This window comes from Fopius arisanus, unplaced genomic scaffold (assembly GCF_000806365.1).
Source record: "Fopius arisanus strain USDA-PBARC FA_bdor unplaced genomic scaffold, ASM80636v1 scaffold00067, whole genome shotgun sequence".
NCBI lineage: Eukaryota > Metazoa > Arthropoda > Insecta > Hymenoptera > Braconidae > Fopius > Fopius arisanus.
Window position 1 is genome coordinate 71120 of NW_011887806.1, and position 11097 is coordinate 82216.

The 11097-nt window shown below is 43.3% G+C and overlaps 1 protein-coding gene across 3 annotated transcripts in view; it reads left to right on the plus strand.

Moving 5' to 3' along the window:
- Nucleotides 1-11097, plus strand: part of LOC105269305 (homeotic protein ultrabithorax) — a 79163-nt gene that overhangs the window by 61804 nt on the left and 6262 nt on the right. For 2 of the 3 annotated variants that reach the window (XM_011309440.1, XM_011309443.1), the window contains one exon: nucleotides 2451-2849. In XM_011309440.1, coding sequence (XP_011307742.1) covers nucleotides 2451-2758 — 308 coding nt within the window. In that variant the 3' untranslated portion in view covers nucleotides 2759-2849. Of the gene's footprint in view, nucleotides 1-2450; nucleotides 2850-3837; nucleotides 3917-11097 lie in introns of those variants that run through there. The other variant, XM_011309441.1, reaches the window with a different exon arrangement.

Here is an 11097-nt window from a genome sequence, read left to right on the forward strand (position 1 = left end):
AAAGAATGCGATGTCTCTGGTGGGGAATCATGTCTGGGGTTAGAGTGATCGACGGCTTTATCAGTGCATTCACCCAAAAATCTTCATCAATTCTATCCGTTCATCCCCTCCATCCCTTTCTCCCCCCTTCTTCGACGTTCCTTGCAAATTGGTACTCCTCAAATGATGCATGTTCTCTGCACAATAACCCTGAGAAAGCTTCAACAATTCCGATCCCGAAGATAAATTCCTTGCGGTGAATCGGGTTTTCTCTGAGCAATTCACTTACCCTGATTTGATTGGTTCTCGCATATGATCGCGGGCCCGTTTGACTCGCAGTCATCCCCGGGAAGCCAGAGGGATATTTTTTGCGAATTGTGAGAGTTATACTGAAGGCAGTAGCAATCAGCGTATTGGCTGTTCTTATTAAACTTGGCAGCAGCCGGGGATTCCCCGTACTACTTTCCAAACCCCAAGATCGAACCGAAGGGTAATAAATAACTGAGAGAAGAATTAGAAAATTTCTTATGCAATTGCGTGTGAGAATGCTTCATCCCCCAGAGATATTCCGGGGGTGTGAGGGTTTGAAAAAGCTCCCGGTATTTCTCAAGAAATGCCCGGGAGGCAGGGAATATTTTCCCTGGATGTACTGGGTACCTCCTACACACCATTTTCTTACCCTTCGCATTCCATCCCACTCCATCCCACCCCATCCCACCCCATCCCACCCCCTCTCACCCTTTTACTGAACTTACCATTAAATTTAGTCCATCCCCCGGTTAAACACCCACCCGTATTTATTTTTCAAGGTCTTATCCCCATAATTTTCTGAATTTATAATAAATAAATATTGGGGAATTAATTGAAAATTCACGTGTGCGTGGGTTTTTTTGGAGAAAAAAATGGAGACGAAGAAATGAAGCGCCATTATGAGAAAAAATGATCTTCCCGTTCTGTCACATTTTCTACTTTACCGAGACGTATGGGGGTGGCTTAATTGGGGGAAGCCCTCCTCCTTTATTTATACGTAAAGTCTATAGCACGTGGCCCTCGGGAGGTGCTTCTAGGAAAAGAGTATAACCGGGGGGGTTGACAAATAACCCTTATAAACGTTGGCCCATAACTCGAGGCCCCACCACCCCCGAGGAACACCGGGGCATGACAACTTGGAATGAGAATCATGGCAGCCAACCAGTGGTAGAATAGAGAATGAGTAGAATGGCTGGAGGAAAAGCCCCAGATGAGGGATACGAGTTGGGCGCCAGGTCCAGTTGATTACGTCGCGATAATAAACATGATACAAACTTCACTATTTTCTCCGGTATGTATTTTTTTTAACCCACACCGCTGCCAATAACAGATAGTTGTCGGTGATAGGATTGTAAATATGACGCGTTTATTGCGGGGGAATAATTCTCGTGTGGGTGTGAGCGAAAATTTTGGAGAGAAACGGTTTGGCATCGCAATCACGAATCATCCGGACCAGTCACGTTTACGTCCATCCAATTGTTCATCATCTAGCCCTGGCTTGTTGTATTTTTTTTTTCAGTCGCTGGGAATTTTATGACTCGATTTCGCCGACGGTTTATCATGTCGATGGTTAATGGGCTTAATTCGTGTGATATTTGTTGGTTTATGGTATTTTCGAGGGATGGGATTATTTTTGTCATTGAGAATAAATAAATTCTTCATTATGTTGTCCTCAGAAAATATTGGAGTCATTGCATGTCAACTCGATGAACAAATAGTTTTGTATTTATTGAGAATTGAGATAATTTTTTTGGGGGTAAAGGACAAAATTCAAGATGCCAAGTGGCAAATGGCAAATGGCAAATGGCAAGTAGCAAGTGGGAAGTGGCAAGTACGTGTTACTGTGAAGCCAACAGCGTCTTCAGGGTGGATATTGTAGGAAAGTGAGACAGGGGAAAAGCAATGCCAGTATAGAGGTGAAACGAGCGTTTTACGAGGCAGTAACGGCCGATAAGGCGAACTTGCGCCCCCCGACGGGTCTTATTCCACTACAGCACCCAAGTGGCTGTTCAACTCCCTATATCCCAGCCACTGGATTTTCCTCAACCCCAACTCCATATTTCGGCTGCACTCTGGCTTTTTTCCCTGCACGATTTTTTTTCTTTCTTCCCCTATTCCCTCATTTCCATCGCCATCCCTCACTCTAATTTATAAGAATCGTTACATTCTTTTGATGCGAATTCCTCGTTAATTGATGTTCTTAATTAGCCATTCGTTATCGCGAATTGGTATTCAACGGTGGCAGATTAAGCTTCCAGTTTTGGTGCGTCAATTATTTTTGGCTCGTACACGACTGGAATTCGAAGGCCAATTAATTTCAAAACTTGTCGGTGGACGCTGTTATATACCAGTTCCATAAAAAAAAATTTCAATGAGAGAAAAAAAAAAGTGGCGATGTACTTATCATTCGTAACTAATGCTCCCTGAAAAATTTGCTCCAGGTGCAAATGGCTTGCGTCGACGTGGCCGTCAGACGTACACCCGTTATCAAACACTGGAGCTGGAGAAAGAATTTCACACGAATCACTACCTCACAAGGCGGAGGCGGATCGAGATGGCGCATGCGCTGTGCTTGACGGAAAGACAAATAAAAATTTGGTTTCAAAATCGCCGAATGAAGCTGAAGAAGGAGATCCAGGCGATCAAAGAATTGAATGAGCAGGAGAAGCAGGCACAAGCGCAAAAAGCAGCAGCAGCAGCGGCCGTTGCCCATCAACAAGGGGGTGGAGGACCCGACGGGGGTAACTAGGGGTACGCCCTTCACCGGAGCCCCCCTGATCACCCAAATGCCAATCAACACCATCCACTGCTAGCACCACAATGTACACAGCTATATTAAGGTGAGTCATTCAAACTTATACTATTAATCAAGCCCCCCTTTGACCTTCAAATACTTTGACCTTCAAGATAGTCAAACCGTCAATTTGTCCTTCAGCAATGTCACCCAATCTATCACCCTCACAACAAGTTTAAACAGTAGTATTTGAAGGTCAAATCCCTCGATTATTGACCTCTAAATAAAGTCTTCAGAGGTTAAACTGCGGTCAAATCAAGGGTTAAACAAAGGGTTCAAAGGGTTCTAGACAAATTCATGGCCTTGAATTGAAGATACTGTACAGACCGCAGTATCACTCGAGTTTTTTAAACTTAGCACTTGCGGTTGCGGTCAGACAAAAACGGAAAGACTCAACTCGAGGTAATCAAGTAGAAGCGAGTAGTCAAGTCCCAGTTGAATCACGAATCTACAGAATTTCAGCGTTAAACGTATAACGAACCGTCGGCCAGAGAGAACTATCTCTTTTTAGGTACGTGTTAAACGAGAGCGTGCTTGCGCACGCGAATGGAATAACTTGGGGAATTATGAAGGTACACGCTCGCGCGCGGTTTAGCCTCATTAGATATACCGTCGAAAGATATCTTTCGAGATGCAGAGGGGTGAGAGCTCTTTGCACTCCAAGTGTACGGGATAGATGGATCAGTGCTTTCTTTTTCCATATTTGCCGGCGGCTCCATGACAGCCTGCCTCGATAAATAAATAGCATCGAGAATAAACAACGAATTATAGTGCGTAGAGGTATGGACTTTCAGCGGGGGGTAAATTGCGCTCCCTTGACCAATCCACGTCAGCTTGATGCATGGGTTTGATACAGTATGCCGTGTTCACCGTCGGGTAAATGGAGTTATAATTCGCTTAGGGTTCATGGGAATTTCGAATTTCTTTTCAATTTCTGGGGGAAGACGTTCTAGTCATTGAACGAAAATCATTCCGAATATCTTTGATCAAGTGGTGAAGGGATTTGGCTTGAAGATTTTTTTCGGCTTTTCCAGGATTGTTGTTGTTTTCTTCCCACACTTGTGCCAGAAAAATTCAAGTGGCCGCGAGTCGCTGAAGGGACATTAATCAACGCTGCACGATTCGTTTATCAAATTTACGATCATTCCTCGCGATCTCTCCGCAAGATCAAGTACATCCGCATCACGCAACGCACAAAAACTCACACCCGTGACTTCAACTCTGGTTTCTTTATTTCATTTCTTTCCGCACTACCCAAACCTCTGGGGATTGGTGCACAAGGGTGGGGAGGCAAAAAGTGAAACGTCGGACTTTTTTACGATGCTCATTGCTACCCTTCGCATCGAGGAAATACCAGGGACTGTTTTACGATGGCTCTTTCGAGAAACTACCCGTCAGGATGCACTGCAGGTAAAGAGAAATTTTCATAGCCAATTCTCAGATTCCCCTTGACCGTAAACGTCGAAAAAAAAAAGAATCTCAATGCACCCATCGGCCATAAAAAAAGGTCCAGTAGATTATCCGCACTTTCCCTTTTTTTCCACTCTCTATTTTCCCTATTTTTGTTTTCTTTTTGTCACTCATCGCCGAAAAATTTCTCCCGCGGCCAGATGTTTTGAGAAATAACGACAGTTGCCGTCGGTTCTTCATACGAGTCGCGAGTGAAGAGTGACGAGAGATACTAGTTGAAAGAAAAAAAAAAAAATTCAAACCACTGGTATTTGTGAGCCTCGAAAATCTGGTTAAATATTTTCTTTTTTATTTATTACCCGCCTGTCACGCCATTCCTATTCTTAGTCCCGAAGACAACATTCATAAACGCAATGTGATAAATCGTGGAGTAGAGTTTCCAGGTCGGTGGAGACATTGTGCGAGCATACGAGAAACGGCAGTGCCATCGCGATAACTATATAAATCCCTTGAGTTTCAATCTCCGTGTGATCTTGTGCAGACGGAGAACGATTCCATAGCGTAGCGTTTATGGAAATTGACGAAGTTGGCATGACACAATTCACGGGATCTTCCGGGTTGGGACAGTGGAATGATCACCATTCCAAGTTATTCCACACCGGCGGTCTAAAAAAAAAAACCGAAATTCAATATAAAAATTGGAATCCGTAAGTGAAATCGCTGAGCAATTTGACATTGCCATCCGTCACGTGAATCAACTGAGAGAATAAAATTCCGGAGTGTCTCATCCATTGGTAATTGACACATCTCCCTGGAAGAACCAACTCGTCTCAATAAAATGGCATCAGCATCTGGTGATCACCTGGTGCAATCTTCGGTAACAGGCCATTCCGAAGATAACAACCCTGTTTAAGGTATATATATGCACATGTACATCAGAATAGCGGGGAATCGATAGGGCACAAGCCGCGGATCGCACATAGCCACTGGGCAAAAGACTCAACGATCTAAGAGCGTTCATTCGCACGTAATAGCTGTAATTCTCGTTTGTCTGGTGCGCCGGCGGCTGATTCTCGTCTCAGCAATCACCAATCCTGATGATTTAACCTCGATGGATCTCAGGACTCCTTCCACTGTCCCGCGAAAAACCAAATAGACCACATGCCATTCGGTTATTACGAGAGGAGATCCTGTTCGACCTAAACTTGGTGCTTGGTATCTTATAAGTCACCAAGATCATGAAGCCACTGGGTAGAAGAACCATCGGATTAATGCGAAACTCGTGCGAAAGGACGAGCGAAAGAGGTAGAGTGATACATTGGAAAAATATTTTGCTCACCCGTGTTTGGTTGATCCTTGGTGGATATTCCCGTCACGAGCACCCACTGCCCATTTTCGTACATTTGCGCAATTAAGAAGTTGAAAAAAAAATCGGGGTAAAATTATTTACAGTCCTTCAGCCATTGCTGGTTGTTGATTAATACATAAACGTCTTCGATCCTGAGAAAAACCCGGATCCTTACGACTTCTTTCCTCAGCGCATTGTGAATTTTTTTTTTCACCGAGAGGAATCGCTAGACGTTTCTGCACTGAATAGGTCCCAGTTCCATTGTATTCAAACGAGTATAATTAAATTATTCATAGCAAAAAGGTACATGAGTATCTTGCAATCGAGAGCATGGTCGAACTGTCATGCATAACGGAGTTGGAAAAAAATATTTTCCGAAAGAGGAGAGTCGCCCTTAGGTATCCTCATGGACGTATCAATTGTGAGCTCCACATGTTTGTGTTGAAGTTAAAACGATCATCAGGTGAACTGATAACAATCCCGTCCATTCATTGAAATAATAAAGTGTCAGTAGCGCCATCTAACAGAGTTAACGACATTTTCCTTAGTTATGGCTGCCCACTCTCTCGTCGGATCAGTGGGCGTGGCCAGGGGGCGGGTATCAGTGGCCGCAGGATCCTCTACTCGTTAGGAGGCAAAAAAAAAAAACAACTCACCTCAATGTCCCATAAAAATTAATTAATCAAACACACTGGTGTTCCATCAAAAAACTCCCACTTCACCAAGTACTTTCATCTCATCTCTCATGAATGAGAAAGCAGTTTGAAAAGTTTGCCGCCGTTCTAACGAATTGGCCTTTAAAGGCTGGAGTAAATGATGTAGTCCTGCGCGAGGAACTACTTTAACTTAATGATCCATTCGGTCGACCGGTGGCAGCACTACATCACAATAGAATCCATGATCTCTACATTACCGACTCCCGATAGGTCCTCAGGTTTATTTACGGTGACCCCCACTAGCGGGTTCGTTGTGCCTCCACCAGGTTCGATGATCGTACGTCATGGCTGTTTATGGTTTGTTTTTATCGACGGTACTACACCTCACTCGTCGTAACGTCCTTCCGGCGGGCCGTCCCTGTGCACTCGACCGTCGGATCGGATCAGTCGAAAAATTTTCTCACCCATCAATTCCACGGCTGATCATTGGATCACTAAAATTTCCAAATTGATTGATTCAATGCAAAACAAATAGGCAATTTTTATTGGGCCGTAAAGTGACTCCCTAAACTGGTCAGATTGATGTTGCCGGGTTACACCGTCAAAGCAATAGGGAAGGATCTTTATTGGCTGTAAACGAAGACATTTACGATCCATAAAGGCGTGAGTCGGGGTGAATGTGTAGTCTTACCTCTACAGGCTCCTCGCCTGGGTTACGTAACCCCATTACCCCTTCTCTATCATCGTCGGTTCGCCAAGGGCGGCCGCCACTGGCACGCGCCCGTACCCGGTGACTCGAGATTTACAGGTTGCGCTCACCGGTAACACCTCGTAAACTTGGCTTAACGACTCCAACCGGGCCTAACTGCTTCCTTCCTGCAATCAGACCTCAACCTGAGCTATGAAATTGTTGAAAAAAGACACTTGGAGTTATATATTTTGATGCTCCTCCCATAACTTTCAAATTTCTGTTTATTTTTCCTCCTCCCTGTGTTTTTATTCACCGCTTTATCGCTCCACTTCATCGACTTCACCCAAACGTAAACAATCCTCCAATAGACAGTGGAGTATGTTCTTTTTTACCCCCATCCTCCGAGACTTCATGTAAACATAAACATTGAGTCAATAGGCAGAAAATGGCAAGCAGTTTGTTTACATCCTGCATCGATAGGTTGAAGTACGAGTAATCGTGTAGATCGTTATCTATTAAGCCAAGCACAGCGTCTAATCATCCGCGTAATAATGAATGCTAAAGTTAATGACCTTGTTCACGACCCAGGGCACACGCAGCTCTATGATTTGTTTTGATTGCACTTCATTAAAACTCCTCTGCATCTTTCATTATGCGTAACGGCCAGCGATATATCGCCATTGTTGATTTTATCGTGACATTTATGAGAGTCATTATTAGGTGATACTACTGTGTGAGGATCGTAAAGGCTACGCCTTTGCGGTCTGGCTCGTTTGTCGTTTTGGAGTGGGAGCATCTGGAGGTGGGGGACAGGCTCTAGGTCGGCGTGGTCATAAAGTTCAAGGAGAGGGGAGTCATCCGGGTTGAAGGATTGTCCGCTAGACAGCGCTCTCATGTTGTACTGAGAAAATAAAGACAAGTCCCCCACATCCCCCAATTACCCATTGAAAACAATTTTCTCTCAAAATAACTGGAGATCCCTGAGAGATAAAAATCGTAGAGTTGAATCAAAAACTTCACTCGCAAAAATAGTACAATGAAAAAACATGGCAACCGCCATTATAATTTCCCGGATAAAACTAGAGCAATGGCGCTTATATAGGAAGCTTTCAATCCCCTGAAAAGTGTCTGTTCACCGAAAGCCTTAACAACAAACTTCCCAAACCCTCGGAATTCCACCAAAAAGCTGTTATCCCCCCCCCAATATTAGCATCTAAAAGTGAGTAGTGCCCCGTCTAGCGGCGCCATTGGTCCACATTTACACAACAATGAGGCAGGGGGGGTACTAAAAACTCCCAGAATCCCCAGGTCTTCCCTGGGGCTGAAGTGAGAAGATCCAAACCACTGGCAATATGCATTAAAACGAGATAAAACCAGCAAGAGTCTCTTTTCAACCGGTGGAACGAGGGACGCAGCAGTCTAGAGCCGAAGCTGAAACTCAACAGTGCACAAAATCCATGGTTTCGTTTTTTAGTCCCCCTCCCCCTCCTCTATTTTTTTTTTTTCTTGGTTTGGCCAAGGGGAATATGAGGAAGAGGGAGATGGTGGCTAGCACAGCAGTCTAGCATACGGTTCCCTTCTTCCTCCCATGCACCTCCTCATCCCTCTGGATATTTCTAACCCAACGCCCCGAAAATCCTACAACAGAGGCATCATGGCGACTGCGATGTTGCCAAATTATCTTACGTGACCACTTAATACGCTCGGTCAACGCGATAATTCGATTAACCACCTTTGTATACATAATTATGGTTTAATTAGCGTAACCACCCGTGGTTTGAGAAGATGTGGATACTTCAGGCGTTGGAGTGTAACCGCAGAGTCAACGGTGTCCATGGATCTGGTAATAAAGCACGTGTTCTGGGTTAATTCATGATAAAATTGGTAATTATTTTTCTTAAGACCGTGTTGCATGTAATTAAGTGAAAATCGCGTGATCCACTCACGATTGATAACACGAAAAATGAAAAAATTATTTTTTTTTTAGAGAGTCAGTAATTGTCGTGTCTTCTTCTAGAGTTTTGAAGGATTTTAAACGGGCATTTTTTCGCGGCAATATTTTTCATCCTGCATAATGGAGATTGAGAGAGCGGAAGAGTTTAATTGTCCGTAAATGTACGCCCAGTGACACGAGGTACACTCGTGGATTAAAATTCCGTGAGTGCGTGTATCCCCTGTGCTCGGAGTGTATTTTTACTTTTTATTCCATTTCGAGGACTGAATGAATGCGAATAAATTTTCACCGGGCGGACGGTCCGGCATTTCACCAGCCGTTATGATATAACGTTAACTCTATAACGCACACCGGACGAGCCGTTAATTCAATCACCCCGACGCTTTATTGTGACTATTAATCAAATTTTCAACTGGTAGGTGAGGAATTAACAGATAAAAATAGTGCACTACGCCCTCTTTGATCACCTGTGTATTTAGTCTATCAAGTTGGCTCGTTATTCACGCTTTGGAGGCGTTTGAATACGTCAAATGTGTCGAGGCACTTGAAACATTTGTGTGTCGGCGAGCAACACTTGGACATTCATCATTCACGTTTATTCCTATCTTTCCTCGATACTTGAGTTTAAAGCCGAGTAATTGCTCTCGATAACATCGACCGTTTAAAAAACTCCATGGAATAGCTCACACCATTTTTATTCTCATCAAATCATTTTTATTTCATTTATTTTTACTTCAAAATTACGCAATTCAAGCGCGAAAATTCTATTTGCAACTGTATATTAATCTTGTAATGAGTAAATTCACTTGGTGAAAGTAATTATTTTTTTTTCGGTGTAATTTCCCGCGTTACGACCTAGTGTATTTGAAACTCAAATTCTCCATTTTGTCAACCCCTCCGTTTTGAAATTTCCGTTTGATTTTTAATAAAAAAAAATGGAGTCTCTGAATTTCTCAATAATAAACAAAAAAAAATCTAATTGTCCCGTACTTCATCCATCGTCTTTAATTATCCATAATATTGATATTTTATTATTAAAAAATTAATAGAGAACACTTCAGGCGTCGGGTAACATCTCAATTTTCCGAGATCTATTACCCTCTTATTACCAATATGATATTAATTTTTTGTAATTACCAGGGAATCTTAACCGAAAAACTCGGGGTGGATTGAGACCACCGGGGCCGAACGAGTGCTCGATAAATATCGTACGTTTAATTTATATTGCAGTTACTACTTAGCAATCGGTGGGACGTTCAATTAACGCCAGAGGTACGCGTGCCGCGGATAAACGGCGTAATGTACGAGAATGAGAGATGCAAAAGGTGGATGCTGGAGTCGTTGGTACCGTGTTTCGTTGATCCGACGGCACCCGATACCCGGAGTTATAGCCCCGCCATTTTATAACCGGCTGTATCAATCCGCACTTATCATCTATTCACCCGATACGGATGGAAAAATGTTTTACGATGGAGTCCAATGTTTCCAGCTGAGATAACAGACTGGGGTAAATTCTGGGGCTTCTTCTTTTTTTTTTTTCATTTTTTTTCCCCCGTCGGACACGAATTTGTCCCCCGTATTTCACCGAGTGTCATAAAAAATCGCCGGAGTCAAGGCATTTTTTTTTTCTCTCAGGTACTTCGACCTTGGAATTACCCCCGACAATTTTCAGACCTTCGATCGACTCCGGTAAATAGCATTCTGGAAATAAAACGGGAAACGATACAACCGCTTTCTTCGGCGGAAGTCTGACTAATCGGCTAAACATTTTTCCCCAACACCGGGGCATTCTCTAACCGCGCGATAAATTTACCGCGTCCAGGGTTCATTCTATATTCTTCTTCTTGAATTTTTTATTATATCTGAATGTCGACGAAATGCGTCAGTCTCGCAACATTTACCTACGCTCGAAAATGCACGAGGGTGGATTTAAATTAAATGTCATCTCATTACACGCCACAAGTGTCTCAGGATGACAAGAGAGTGGGCAGAATAAATTTTAATTCCCACCCGACTCGTCTCAAAATTAATGATAAAACAAGTACAAACGTCCAGAAAAATCATTTTATTTCCTCCTAATTTCCTATTTCCATTTTATATTCATCTCCACGTCATAAAAATGGAGAATCAACCATCGGCATCCACTAAAAATTCCATTTTCCCCTGCAAATGCCGGAGAATCCCCACTACATGATGAACCGTACTTGAATTAACCCCCAAAAACATCCCCCCCCC